The 15,294-nt window shown below is 42.0% G+C and overlaps 1 protein-coding gene across 1 annotated transcript in view; it reads left to right on the top strand.

The window, feature by feature from the left end:
* Window positions 1–15,294, top strand: part of Dnah9 (dynein, axonemal, heavy chain 9) — a 353,020-nt gene that overhangs the window by 159,897 nt on the left and 177,829 nt on the right. Inside the window, 4 exon segments of the mRNA NM_001427097.1 lie at window positions 2,727–2,937; window positions 7,452–7,579; window positions 9,826–9,934; window positions 11,266–11,413. Coding sequence (NP_001414026.1) covers window positions 2,727–2,937; window positions 7,452–7,579; window positions 9,826–9,934; window positions 11,266–11,413 — 596 coding nt within the window.

Genomic DNA, 15,294 nt, shown 5'->3' with positions numbered 1-15,294 from the left:
ATATGAAATGGAAATGCTAGAAATGACTGCTTGTCCTGGAAACAGGTTTAGCTGACTGAAGAAGACAGTTGCCGGAAAGAACAGTCAAGGTGTCCAAGTACAAAGACATAGATGTGAGAAACACATGTGCATCACTTTCGAGTTCCCACGTGGGTTTTATAATCTGTCACACATTTGATCTCCCCAACAACCTGAGGCAGATGATACAGAGGCATTTCACAAGTGGAAAAATGAACCTCTAGAAGACAGTGAAGGAAGAACTTTTATGAGGGAGAAAGTGCCCCACCCCCAAAGGGAAGTAAGACAAAGATCTTCCAGGAGGAATTTCCACCACATGGTATGTTCATTGGTAGAGAGAGAATAAGCCCCAGTTAGGAAAGGACAAACTTTAGAGTGAATTGGCACACACCCTTCCCAGTGCAATGAGGTATGTGCTTTCATTGCTGGAATTTCATTTTACAGAAGCAAGGAAAGCATGATCTGCCCTTTGCACCCAGTTGATCCATCCCCACTCACTATCTCCTGCCTTCCAAGTTCAGTGGACAGATGGACCTTTGGAGGTAAAGAAAGGCAAGATTGCCTTCTATTCAGGGTAGTTCCTTCTATTCAAAGGAATGTGTGCAGGAAACACAGGTTATGCAGACAACAGCAGAGAACCCAGTAATGACAAAGGAAAAGGTATTGTGGTGATGGGAACTTGGGTAGAAGGTTGCAGTTAAGACTGGAGGGATAGCATGGGGCTGTGAAGGAGAGGCCTCTGAATGTCAGACTGAGGGTGTTCCCTTAAAGTGGCTAATCCTGGGATGCACCCTCTCCAAAGAGGTGAGGTAAACCCAGTGAGCTTCATACAATAGTTGTAACTTAAGATGCTGTCTTAAAATCAGGGCAAGTCATGTCTTCCCTGACTTTCTGGAGTCTGGTCATGACATTTAGCACACAAATGCCTCCATGATTTTCTTCTAGTATCCTGTCTTTCCCTTTGTAGGTTGTCTGGCGCTCTGCTTTCTTCTTTTCTCCCTTCCTTTCCTATAGCTGCTTCTGATAAGATGGAGGCACTCTGCTAAAAACTCTTAAAGTAGAAGACGACATTCCCTACTCACTTCACGTTTGCATCACCACTTCAACTTCTACAAAATAATCCCCCAAAACTGTCTCATTGAGCACTTGTGCAATCCTGTGATCCCTTAAATTCCTATTAGAATTCCTTAAAGGCAAAGAAAATAGGTCATAGAACTATAGAAACTGAGAAATGGACATCATGGCAAGTCTCTGAAAACATGGCAGAAGTCTCAGCCCTGATAGAATGTGAGATGGGATACCCTCAGACAGAGAGCTTTAGGAAAAAAGGATCTTCCACATGAGAAGTCCAGACTAAAAGGACTTAGCACAGAGCAGAGGGCATGTTGTAGTGTCACTCAAAGACACATTCTCATGGAGATTCAAGGGGCAAGAGCAACAAAAATTAAGTTTTCTAGCTGGGTGGTAGAAGTGCAGGTGAGTCAGAAACCTTTAAGTTCTAGGGCATAGCACCTACTTTGACTCAGCACTGGTGAGAGCCAACAAGACAGGCAGCAGTGGCAGTACTATGCCCTCAAGCAAGCAATCCATCTAGGAAGGAAACTTAAAAGGGCTTGAAAGAGCTGGGGCCAAGTTTAGGAGTCTTTTATATCCACCTTCTCATGAGAATAAACCAGGTCTCACCGGATATCACAAGATATCCTTGTGTCCCTTGTGATAGCATATATCTAAGTTGCCTAAGCACTGCCCACTAGGCCCCACCCCTTGAAGTCCTAGCTCCTTTGGTGAGCTGGCTATCAATCAGTGAACCAGAAAAGTAGCCACCATGATGTTGTCAAGTGCTGGGATACAGGAAGGGTACCTGTAAGCACAAGGCAGAGACATGGAAATCAGCATAGGAGAGCAGTATGTATGTCTATGTGGGGGAAAATGTGCATAGTGGGAGATAAGAGATGAGAATGGAGTCTGGTTTGAGCTAGATTGCCGAAGTATTTAGGACTTTATCTCCAGTGCTATAGGTAGCCACTGAAGGAGCAGACAGACGGCAGGAGCTTGACTACCTACAGGTCTGCTTGTTCTTTTGAGCTTTAATTTAATGCACAGTGGTTTGATGCATACTTTCTGCATGGTGTTTTCTGTTCGCATCCTCCAATCCACCCTATCATTCACATCACATTCTATATCATACTGCAAACCATTGTCATCCTCCTGTCCCTAGGTCTTCCAGTATACCCTTTCTGTGCATCCTCTGGACAAACTCTTATTTGCCTGTAGAACCCTGGTTTAAGTGCCCTGTTCTCTGGAAACTTTTCCTTATTCTTGTTGTCTTCAAGATCAGTAATTCCCACACACTTGGTAAAGGTTTATGTTACTTTCACATGCACACACACGCACACACACACACACACACACACACACACACACACACACACACACACATATCTGTACTATGATTTTCCAACATGACTTTCTTCCCCATCAGAGTATGACAGCAATCAGAATGTTCCTCATCTGGCAGCTCCTTAGAACTTAGTCAGCTGCTGATACTCACATGGGCAAATGTGGGAACTGTGATGCTCTTGCAGATTAATCTCCACTATGCTGGTGATAAGCACTCCCATTGTTCCATGGCTTACGTCCAGCCTCACTTCACACACCAGCCTTGCTCATAGCAGAGTGGCCATGATAACCTGTCCTTCTCCTCCCAGGTAGTCCAGCTGGAGGAGCTGCTAGCCGTGAGGCACTCTGTGTTCATCGTGGGTGGTGCTGGTACTGGGAAGTCACAGGTACTGAAGTCTTTACACAAGACCTATCAGATCATGAGACGTCGCCCTGTGTGGACTGACCTTAACCCCAAAGCTGTCACAAATGACGAACTCTTTGGCATCATCAATCCAGCCACTCGAGAATGGAAGGACGGTAAGAACGAGATGCTCAAGACAAAGTCTTTATCCATAGAGTTCTGGGCTGGCTCAAAAGTTGAGATGAGCTTCAGGGAAGAGGATGATGAGCTGGTTGTGGGGACCACCAAAGAAGATTAGAGCAGCATCAGAAAGGAAGGAGCCACTCAGCTGGGAGGAAAACCCTAGCTTTCCAAATGTCCCTCCCCGAAGAAATCTTCTAGCCCCTCTTGTAAAGGTCCTTAAAGTATCCCAGAGTGGCTGCATTGCCTCATATGGACTCAAGGGATATACAAGAAAGGGAAGTTTGTAGTTCATTCTCATAGAAGTAGCATCTGCCAGCAGCCCAGAGAAGGATCCTCCCTGCTATGGGCACTGCCCTGGCAGTGATAGAAAGTTGCCTGCTATGTAACAGTGTCTGGATCTAGTGCCTAGTGACACATGGGATAACCTCTCTATCCTAGCTTGTAGGCTAATTTTGTCCTCCATAGAAATGCAGAGGACTCCAAACACACAAACCCTGTGGTCTGGGTGAGGAGATATCAGCCTCTCCTAATGGTTCAATGTCTGACTTCATCAGAGCCAAACTGTCTGAATTTCTTTAATTTAGAAGTTTCAGCCAGAGGCCCAGAACAAGGAAAATTAATGAACTGATTCTCTGGGTTTTATTTCCCTGTTAGTGATGCTCTTCTTCTTGTTGCTATTACTGCTGTGCCTCTTGTGTTTTGCTTCCCTTTGCTACTCTGTATCAGTGTATAAGAGTTCATATATTCATATGTATACACATAACAGAAGCCCTAAAGACAACTCTGTTTATGATACATTATGTGTGTTGCTAATGCTGTCTCCTGTGATGTTTCTTTAGAATTTCATGCTGTAATTTATCGTGCATTTTTTTAAAGGAAATTATGTGTGTTTGACTCTTTTAGCAGCTGGGATTCCTGTTCATTTATAACTCTGTCTAATTTTCAGCTGCACATATAAGATCATAAATTTGGTCAGTAAGGATTCTTTTACATTCATGTTTTTTTAACCCATCTGGAATTTATTTGGGGGCTTAGTAAGAGGCAATGTAGAAAAATCAGCTTTGCTTCCTTCCAGATGGGCAATTGATTCTGCCAGTACCATTTATTAAATAGACCATTCTTTCTATCCGAGCCTAAATGCCAGCTTGGTGTGTATTAAATCCCATGCACACTGAGCTCCTACTCCAGACTTCCCAGTCTGTCCACTCTCATCTTTTCCTGTTCCTAAACTAGTTTTATTCTGTGTCAGATGCAGTCATTTTGAGGCATATCTTACAGTCTGATGAGGCACATTGGCTCTCGTAATTCTTTTATAATTTTTGGGAATACTCTCAGACACTTGTTTTGTTCATATTAAATTTGAGCTTGATATGATAATTCAATGCTTTAAACTTTGCTGTAATTCTAATTAAAACTATATTTAATTTATATATTATGTTTGGAAAACTTGCAGAAACAATATAGTAATCAAGGTTCTATATTCAGTAAATAGCACAATTTTGAAGCAAATGGTATATAGATTTTTAGAGATTTTTTTAGAATTTGCTAAAATTGTAGGGTACTATTTTTCTATATCCCCCTTCCAAAATCATATGGTTCCAATAGAGAGAAAAGGAAGTGCACGCACAGAAGAATCTCAATATATCACTGTATCAAAATGATACACAGTTATTCAATTTTGTATTCCATAAATAGAAAACATTTCTTTCTTGCTATGTTCATGGAATAGTTGTAAAAAGTTTAGAATTCAGCTAATTTCACAGAAACGTATATTGAATTCCAAAGTTTCATGTTATAGGTTACATTCTCTAATAATGCAGCTGAATTATAATTGGCTAGCAAGAAAATAACTCCCAAACAATCTTCTACTTGAAAAATCAAGAAATGTTCTCTGTACCTGAATCACAACGATGATCAAGGTAAAACCCATCAAAGAACCAGTGAGTAGGATAATTCACACAGAATCCAGAGAATCTTTCCATCCTGCAGCTCTGAAGCCTATTAAACTCTATCAAGAAAATAAACTGGAAACAAAAGTTGTTATCGTCATGGAACAATTAAACTAAACCTGAGGGAAATGAAACTAATAAAGACAAAGTCTGAAATTAGTCAGAAGGAGACAAACCAACAAATAAAAACAAACATAGATAAAATTACCCTGAATGTTTTGTGCATGCGTGTGTGTGTGTGTGTGTGTGTGTGTGTGTGTATTTTGTAAAGATTAGTAAGTTTCTTGTGAGCCTTCTTGGCGGGAAAACAGTATATATTGTGTGTACATGTGTGTGTATGCATGTGTGAGGGTGCGTGTGTGTGTGTGTGTGTGTGTGTGTGTGTGTGTGTGTGTGTACAAAGAGGCGGGGGACAGGCCTGGAGAAATAGCTTGGTTGTTAAAGTGCTTGACTTGTGAGCACCAAGACCAGAGCTCATAACCCATAAAGCCTTGCGGTGGCACATGCTTGTAACCCTAGTACTGCAGAAGGGGAGATTGCTCTGGGCTGCACTCGTCAGCTCCCCTAGCTTACTCAATAAGCTCCAGGCCTGTGAGGGACCTTGTCTCAAGGAAAATTAAATGAATAGCACCTGGGATGCACACCTGAAGCTATCCTGTGTTCTCCACACACATCTGCACATACATAACATTCTCAAAATTTATTTAGAAATTATTATAGAGCAGTAGAAATAAGATTTAAGAAGAGTGTTTAAGCGGATGACCTAATATCTGAAGTAGATAACCTTGAGCAAAATGTAAATTAGCAACAATGAGTCCATAACAAGTAAGGAGCTTGAGTAAATTAATGAAAATCAAAATGTACAGATAATAGAGAGGCAAAAACAAATAATTTTGAACCATAAAATGGTGGCTCAGCCATCATTTTGTGGACCCAGGATAATTTTGATACTGGCATTTAGGTAAAAATCGTGATCTTTTTGCTTCCCAGGCAAAAATTCTAAATCAAGTAACCATAAATAGAATCCAACAGTCTGAAAAGAGTTCTCGGAGTACAGGCCAGACAATTGTTTTTATAAAACAGTGACAAAATGCATTGACAAACTAAAAGAAATTAATTGGATTGATAAATAAATACCAAAAGTTCAGTAGCCACTTCTAGCAGGAAGTTCCAAGTGAAATGGGATCTGACAGGCTCCTCCCCCAATATGATATGCACTGTACTTAAAGCCCTCAGGAAAATCAGCCCTTCCTGATGTTTACATATAAGTCCTCTTCCCTAGGAAGGGCAGCATGTCAGGGAAGCCTCTCGTCATCATTATTGTTTAGACCTGCTCTGGTGGCTCAGAGACTGCAATGAGGCAGGGGAAAGAAGCCTATGATGTACAATGGAGAAAAAGAGAAAAAAAGTTTGAGTTCTTTAATTCTGCGACTTTACAGTAAGAAAAACCCGGGAGACATTATTAAAAAATGACTGATGTAGCTCAGGGGGGTTTGCAGCCCCATAGGAAGAACAACAATATCAACCAACCAGACACCCAGGGATTAAACCACCAACCAATGAGTACACATGGAGGGACCTGTGGCTCCAGCCGCATATGTAGCAGAGGATGACCTTTTCCGGCATCACTGGGAGGAGAGGCCCTCGGTCCTGTGAAGGCTTGATGCCCCAGTATAGGGAAATGCCAGGGCAGGGAGGCAGGTGGGAGTGGGTAGGTGGGTGGGGGAGCATTCTCATAAAGGCAGGCTGGGGGCATGCGATCGGAGGATTCCTGAGGGAAAACCGCGAAGAGGGATAATATTTCAAGTGTAGATAAAGAAAATATCTAGTAAAAAATGAAAAATATTGGAACTAATAAGACAATTTACTAAATATAATTGAACATAAAATATATAAGATTCGGTAGCTTTTCTCTCTACTAGTAATAGCTAGCTAGCAAAAAGTGAAAACCCCAAAGGAGAAAATCTCATTCGAATTAATGGCAAACATATGATATCTTTAGGAATATCTTGGCCATTGAAATAGGTGTTTAAACTGTATAATTTTAGTATTGGCATAATTTTTTAGAAAGAGACCCTATTATTTAGTAGGAGAATTTAACATACAAATCAATCCTACCCAAATCAATGTATAGATCCCCAGGTACTGATAGTGAGAATGGCAGGACTTGGCTCCAAAAGTCCATCCTAAACCAGATTGGCTAAGGTCATGATTACAAAGCTCAGAAACTTCACTTCAGAAACCGTGGTGTGATTCTCAGGTGATGCAGTCACTTGCTGAAATGATTTGCTGGGTCCTTTGAAACCTAAAAATCTCAACTATCCAGAACGGCAGCTGCTGTTCTGTCCTCACTTCTGTTCTGGTATCAGTCTGGTACACAGAACATATGCCTCGGGAGTGTGTGTCAGGTACCAGGGAGAGCAAGATGCAAAGCCGGGTCTGTCCTGTCTTGTCTGTTTGCACCTCAAAGAGTGTTGTAGCCAACGTGGGGAAGCCATGTTAAGAGAAAGAGGGTCAGTGCTGGAATGGAAAAGAAGCCGTCTGTGATTACTTTTCAGGACTGTTCTCTTCCATCATGAGAGAGCTTGCCAACATCTCCCATGATGGCCCCAAGTGGATCTTACTGGATGGTGATATAGACCCGATGTGGATCGAGTCTCTGAACACCGTCATGGATGATAACAAGGTATCCTGCTAGGGGTGGTGTGTTTGCCTATGGTAATATGTGGGGGTCGGGGGAGCCCCATGCAATGTTCATCTAAGAAGATAAATTTCCAGTGCAACAGCACACCTGGAAATCTTGATTCCACATCATGGTCAGCCTAGCATAAGCAGCCTCCCTGGTGTCTTCAGTAAGACACCCAGGACTTACCTGTCCCCACTCAGACCTGCTTAAGAGGCCCTGCCACTGCCCACCCTGTCTTTGGTATGGTTTTCATGACTTTCAGAATCTCCTGTCTGTGGATTCGTTTAATATTTAGAGCTGAGAAGAATGTTAGTCATCCATTCAAATCCTTTTTATAATTCGTTTCCTCTTAATAAATAAGGAACTAAATATCGGAAACATCCTGAGTCTGTCAAACACCCTATGGGATGATAAATGTCTATCCTCAAAGAGTAAACATTTTTTTCTTACAATGGAAACTAACTGCATCTCAGTAAAATGGCTGTTATGCTGGGAGCTGCATCTAAACTTGTTTAAAAACCATGTCCAGATTGGAAATGTTCAAACGACTCCAGATTCACAGAATCATTAGAATAAATGCATAGTTTCCCAGTGGGGCTGCTTAGAAAGAAGAGCAGAAGTATAACACACGAGTCCCTTTCTTTTTATAGTTTTATTGTTCCAATATGGTCTGGTTCATTCAAATTATCAGCATCAATTTGAAGTGTTTAAATAACTTTTTTTCAGACTCACTGAGGTTCAAGGGTGAGGGGAGAAAGGATGCAAAGAAATAGAGACAGGATTATTAGAGAAAACACTTGGGCCTGAGAACACAGAAAACACACAGTTGTGAGGACACACACTTCTAACCCCACCACACAAGAAGTAGAAGCAGAAAGATCTTGAATTCAATAGCACCTTGGTCTACATAGTGAGTTTGAGGCCAAACTAGGGTACACAGTAAGACCTGAGGTAGGGAAAGGGTAGTGAGAACCAGTCCTGTCCATGTTTTGTGCTCTGTGTCAGAATACTGGAGACTGAAAAAGACATTATTTGGCTCACAATTCTAGAGACTGGAAGTGTAAGATCGAGGGGCCATACCTTTTAGCTGGGTAATCCTGTGTAATCCCAAGAAGGAAGAATGTGGGCCGGGGTGCCATGGAACAGTGGGGAGCAGACCTGGAGCAAAAGTGGGGTCAAGCTGCATCTAAAACCTGGGAATCTCACCCTGAGATGGGCAGGCGTAGGATCATTCCTCCTCTGCCCTGGGGCCTGCATGACCCGAGGAATGTAGCTCTGTTCCCCACCTTTGCCCACAGGAGGAGGTCATGTATCCTAGTAGCCAGGCTCAACTTCCTCTCCTCTCCAAAGGTCACTCCCAGCAGCACCAGGAATTCTTACTTGTGCTAATGAGGCATCCACAGCACCCTAGCCATGCCTAGCCATGCCCAATGTTATATACTCATCCTGAAGAAAACCCCTCCACACTCCCCAAAGGTTTAGCTAGTGGTAGCTCATACCCCCCATTAAATGAGCTGTCTCACTGATGCTGCCTCCCAAGAGCCTGCTCTCAACAAGCTCGCTGATGCTTGAGGTCACTTAACTCCCAACCACATGCCTTACTTTCCCTCCCAGGATCTTCCAGTCAAGATCTCAGGCTGATCACAGAGCTACAGGTGGGGAGTGGAGCCTGAATGGCAGGGGAAGGACAAGAGAAAGCAAAGGGGAGAATTCAGACTTGAGTCTTTGGGTTCATCATTAATCCATGTACCCAGATAGAGCCTCAAGATCTTACCACTTCTACTTCTTATGGTGTTTGGAGTACATACTCAAAATGTAGCATATCCACATCCCCAGCTGACAAGAGCCTACCAAACCCCACTGGCTACCAATACATTGGTATTAGCTACTTCTTTTTCTCTGTAGCTAAACACCTGACAGAAGGAGCTGAATGGAGAAACAACTGACTTCCATCAGTTTCATCATGGTGGGAAGACACAGCAAGAGCAAACACATGGGGATGGGGCTTCACATCTTGGTGGATGGGATGCAGAACACAGGACTGGAATAGCACCCTACTGTAACCCTCACAGGTCTACCATCAACGATCCACCTCCACTAGGTGGACCTGAAGTCCCAAGGGTTCCATAACCTCCCAACAGCACTGCAAGCTGACGTGTCCCTATGAGCCTATTGGCCATTTCACCTTCAAACCATGACAACATCATGGCTCTGTCCTAAGTGATTATCCTTTCTGTGGATTCCAGGTACTGACCCTAGCAAGCAACGAGAGAATCCCCCTTAACCCCACAATGCGTCTCCTTTTTGAGATCAGTCACCTGCGCACAGCCACACCAGCAACCGTCTCCAGAGCAGGTATGGCTGACCTGTCAAGTCAAATGGCTCACTTGAGGGATATGTTTTGGGTGCACATCTGCTTTCTCATGTGTTGAAGAAAGCTCCAGACAGGAACTATATAAACCTGACCCTTCAAAACTCAAACCAAGTTCTCAGCCCGTAAACCATGCCCACAAGAGCAAACAGGTACCATGAGACAGGCTACCCACATGACTTTGTACCTTCTGGGAAAATATTGTATCTAAAGAAGAAGAAATAGCCCCTGATCTGTACAACTGTGCACTTATGGGAATGTCTTGAGTTGGACAAGATTCAGATCAAGTCTGGCCTCCTTGTCAGTAGAGACAGGCATTGCCCCTTCTCATTAACTCCTTGTGGCAAGTGGCAGTGTGATCCTAACTCTCCCCTGTGTGCACCCACTCAATTTATTGGCAGAGACTAGAGGACAAAAGGGGGTCTTGTCAATGAGATGGTCAAAGCGAAGGTAGGATGCTATCTATGGTTGCTAGAATCTTACTGAAAAACAGAACAGAGCATGAGAGCCATAGAGATCCTTCAGTGTGATGGGCATATTGATGGCTGCCATCATGGTGATAGGTTACACTTGGGTTCACAAATCCAAAACTAACAATAAGTCTATGTTAAATGTGTGATGATTTACACATCATGGATATCTCACTAAAACTACTCAAAGCTTTTTATAAAATAGCATAAAATTAATAAATAATGAAGAAATAAAACTTTATGATCTGAGACATCATAGCAAATGTTCTCTAAATGGCTACACTGGAGTTGGTGAACTCTGTCTCTCTCTCTCTCTCTGTCTTTCTGTCTCTCCCCCTCCCCTTTTCCCTCTCCCCTCTCCTCCCCCTTTCTCCCTCCTTCCCTCCCTTGTAGTGACACTGACAAATGTCCCATCTAAATAATCTGTGACAATATCCTCTTAAGATCTTCAGTTCAGCTACATCCAGAAACTACCTTTGGTAAAAAAAAAAAATGCCAGATTGAGAGTGAGCAGCAATGAAGACATGGGCATATCCTTAGAGGACCTCCATTCCCTTGCTGTGCTGACATTCCCATTCCCACATGCTGACAACCATTGTTGACCAATCCCAGCGTTCTTTCCTCCTATCTAGACGTGTCCCCAGGTTCTTGTCTGTCACCATTCTCTCTTCTTTCTTGACTTGGCTTCGGTCTTCAGCAGCAAATCCGTGTGCCTCTTTGACCTAAGTGAGGACCCAGTCCTAGGTCCAGTCTTCTGCACATTTTTATACCGAGAAGCTGACTTTCTTGTGTGAAGAATCTACTGGCATGTATGGAATACTCAACCACATTCCTTGTTCACTCAGGGATCCTGTACATAAACCCTGCAGACCTGGGATGGAACCCTCCAGTAAACAGCTGGATAGACCAAAGAGAGGTCCAAACTGAGAGAGCCAACCTGACCATCTTGTTTGACAAATACCTTCCTACCTGCTTGGACACCCTCAGAACCAGGTAGACCAAGAAACAGGAGCAAAGCACATCAATAAAGTCATTAAGAACTTGATGGCTTGCAGTGGAAACCCTGCTGATGTTCTCTCCTGTTCTCAAAACCAGAGCCTTCTAGACACAGCAGTTGGCAGAGGGAAACACACATTAGGATGACCATGAAATGCCTGTTGTCACCCAGACAGAAGCGAAGGAGAGGAAAGAAGGAAGGATGGTTTAAAGTGCTCTTCCTAAGAGCCACATGGTTCTGTCTACAGGGGACAATTGTTTTTAATGGCTGACAGTTGTCCTGGGCCCATAGCTTTGGCTTACAGAGCAGTCAGCTGGCCCTCCAACTAGACCAGGTATAAAGGATACACTCTTCAAGGACAGACACCTATATCCTGTTCCTGACTCTGTGTAATAATGTAGGATCTAATGTGACAGGTCACTTGACCAGTCCTGCCAAAGCTAGATTCTGCGAACTTACTTTTACTCTGACCACCTGCATTACTCAGGTTTCTATCCCTGCAAAAGAGAAATACCCTAGATAATTAGTTCATGAAGAAGGATTTGCTTTGGCTCTAGATCTTCAACTTTAGTCCATAATCAGTTGACCCTGTTTTGAGGGTGTCTGTAGAGACATATGGGCAGTATGTGTGGCAGAGTCAAACCATTCATCTCACATCTGGGAAGTAAAAGAAAGAAGGAACAAATCAGAGTGCTATATCTTTGCAAAATCACATCTGCAGTAATCAAAAGACCCCACTAATCCCCTCTTCTTAAAGGCTCCACTCCCTCCCAACTGCACTAAATTGGAACCCAAGCTACTAATAGGTTGGTGCTAGGAGACACTCAAGATCCAAACTATAGCACCACCTGTCACTTAAATAAAAGACTAATTATGCTTGACTAAGCAAAGAACTATTAAAGCAAGAATAATGCATAGGTCAACAGAGAGGCTCCCAAGTTTAAAGCCTACTTCTCTCTCATTCACTTATAATTTATTGGCTGATATATGTATTTATGCTCCATTTGATGCATTATTCTGTAACCTGGGACCTGTCACCATAATCTGGCCAAGAATGGCCATATTGATAAAGCCCCCCACTTAATATCTATTTCTTTCATCAGCGGCCTGCTTCCAAGTGCTCACAAGGACAGAGGCAGTGGGGAGGGAGGTTTTAACCAGAGGCAAAGTCACAGTGGACACAGACACTCTTACTCTATATACCCTGTCCCATCCCTACTCTAAAAAGCAGATCTACCCACATTACCAATGTATTCTTTACAACCAGAAATGGAGCTGTGGTTTATTAATTGAAGTAGTGGTATATTTTAGATATTTAGGCAAACACTGATTTTGATGTACTTTCTGTTGGGGGTGTTATTCACAATTATTTTTCACTTCTGAAGCATTTGAGAAGCCTTCAGCCCCTGGGGGGTCTGGGCCCTGCATCCTTTATATCTGATGTGTCTCTGGGAATGAGCAGACCCAGGTGTGAAAGCAGTGTCTCAAGCAAGCAAGAACCGTATGCAGCTGTAGTAATGAAGAAGGGTGGGGTATTAGCAAGATGTATGACACAAGTTTTCTTGGGGAAACACAATACACATGCCCCAGGAGGGGAGGCCATAACAGACCGAAGCATGGATACCACCAAACCAATGAGTTTTATTGGGGTTACCTGTAGGTTACCTGAGTAAGAGATTACTTATAGAAGAGGAAGTGATTCAAAGACATCACTAAAGCCCATCCCAGCATGGGCAACAGCTCATAAAAGCTGAGAACCTTGAACACACTGCTCAGCCTGCAGGCCGGTCAATAGATTGGACAGTGTCTCTTCCAAGTGACTCGGTTGGTCTAAACCTTTTCCAGCTATACTCATTTCTGCTTCTTCCAAGCAGCTTATGAGGTCTCAGAGTCTTCGTTGCAGTTTGGCTTGTCTGAAAGTGACCATCAGCGCTCTTTCCTGTTTATATACCATTGGGGATGGAGGTACCTATTGAATGTGGTCAATTTAGGGGCTTCGTGAGTTGTTTATTTTCTAAGTTAAAGAATTCCCTGCAGGATAGAATGTTTCAGTCTCCAAGAAAACTGCTGTACAATAGCTGGTCTCTCTTCTTTGAGTTTCTGCATGGACAATGGGTGATACCAACACATATAAAAAGATCTTGTTTTCTTTTGTTCCATATATTCATTATACATGATACTGAGTCACAAAAAGGGATTGTCGTGCAATTATATATGTTGTACCCTCAGTGGTTATTCTCCATACCCATCAGTCCTCCTTGTTCTCCTGAGTGTTTCATTTGTTTTTTGATCATGAATGCATTCATGTTCTTACAGGTTTATATAAAAATCTAGAGCTTGCAAATGAAAAAATCATAATGTCTGTGACCAACTTCACTTTCTTAATACAATCATCTCTAATTCCATTCATTTACCTACAAATGGCACAACTCCATTACTTTGCATGACAGGAGAAAACATATATCAAGTTTTCTATCCATTCCTCTCTTGAGAGACAACAGGTTGAGTTTATAATTCAGTAATTCAGCCTTGGGGCCTTCCAGTAAGTACGCAGGCATAACATCATTGGGTCATATGGTAGGTGGTTGTTAGTATTTTTTAGAAGTTCACATAGTGATATTTCCATAGTAACCTGACTGATTTACATTCTAGTAGAATATAGTGTTCCCTCTTACCCACAGCCCTCACTAGCAGTTGTTGTTCTTTGTTTCCTCAATGACTGCCATTCTGACTGGAATAAGAGTTGTTTTCATCTGCATTTCTCTGGTGGCTGATGAAGATGAGTGTTTTTTTCACGTGTGTGCTGACCATTGTACTTCATCTTCTTAGAACTCTCTGTGCATTTCATTAGTGCTTTTCTTCCACTGAGTTGTTTGTCTTTTTGTTTAGTTATTTTTAGTTCACATATATTATAGAGTAGCAATCCTCTATCAGATATATAAATAGAGAATATTTTCCTTGACTTTCTTTTTACTGGGTTATTTCCTGTTCTTCATAGAAGCTTTATAATGTCATGAACTTCTACTTATCCATCATTGATGTTATTTTCTGAACAACTACAGTCCTATGCAGAAGTTCCTTGCTTATGCCTATATCCTGAAATATTTCCCTACTTTTTTTCTCTAACAGTTTCAAAGCTTCAAGTCTTACATTAAGATCATCAATCATTTGAAATTAATTGTTTTGCAAGTTGACAAATGCAAATCTAGGTTCATTATTCCACACAGAGAGCTTCCATTTTCTCAGTACTGTTTGTTGAAAGAGCTGTATTTCCTCCAATGTGTACTTTAGGTAGTTCTGTCAAAAATTAGCCGTCCTTAGCTGTTATGGGTTCATCTAAGGGGTCTTTGTTATACCTGTTACTCTATATCCCTGCTTTTTTATCCATACCTGGTTGTCTTTGCCACTATGGCTTTGTAGCATGATTTAACATCAGGTGATGTGATGTCTCCAGTAGGTTATATCTCCTTAAGATTGGTTTATATCCATGGCATTGTGTGTTTCAATACAAACTTATTTTTTTCTTAATTCTGAGGCAAATGTCATTGGAAAATTTATAGGTATTGCACTGAATATCTAGATTACTTCTATAACATACTCAGAATGCTAATTCTTGTCATCCATGAGCACCAGAAGCCTTTACAGCTTCTAGTGTCTTGTTTTGATTCTTTCCTAGATATTTGACATTTTCATTAGGAGGTCTTTTGCTTCCTTAGTTTGGTTAGGTCAAGGTTTATTTTTGAAGCAATCATGAAGGCAAGTGTTTCCCATATTTCTTTCTTGGATGCTGCTTATGGGTATTTGGAAATGATTCTGATTTTGATAATATTTTATACTTATTTAAGAATTTCATATAACATTTTCCAATCATATCTAC

The sequence above is a fragment of the Rattus norvegicus genome, chromosome 10 (assembly GCF_021556685.1).
Source record: "Rattus norvegicus strain SHRSP/BbbUtx chromosome 10, alternate assembly SHRSP_T2T, whole genome shotgun sequence".
Classification (NCBI taxonomy): Eukaryota; Metazoa; Chordata; class Mammalia; order Rodentia; family Muridae; genus Rattus; species Rattus norvegicus.
Note: the sequence above shows the minus strand (reverse complement) of the source record. Positions and strands in the feature narration are given on the sequence as shown.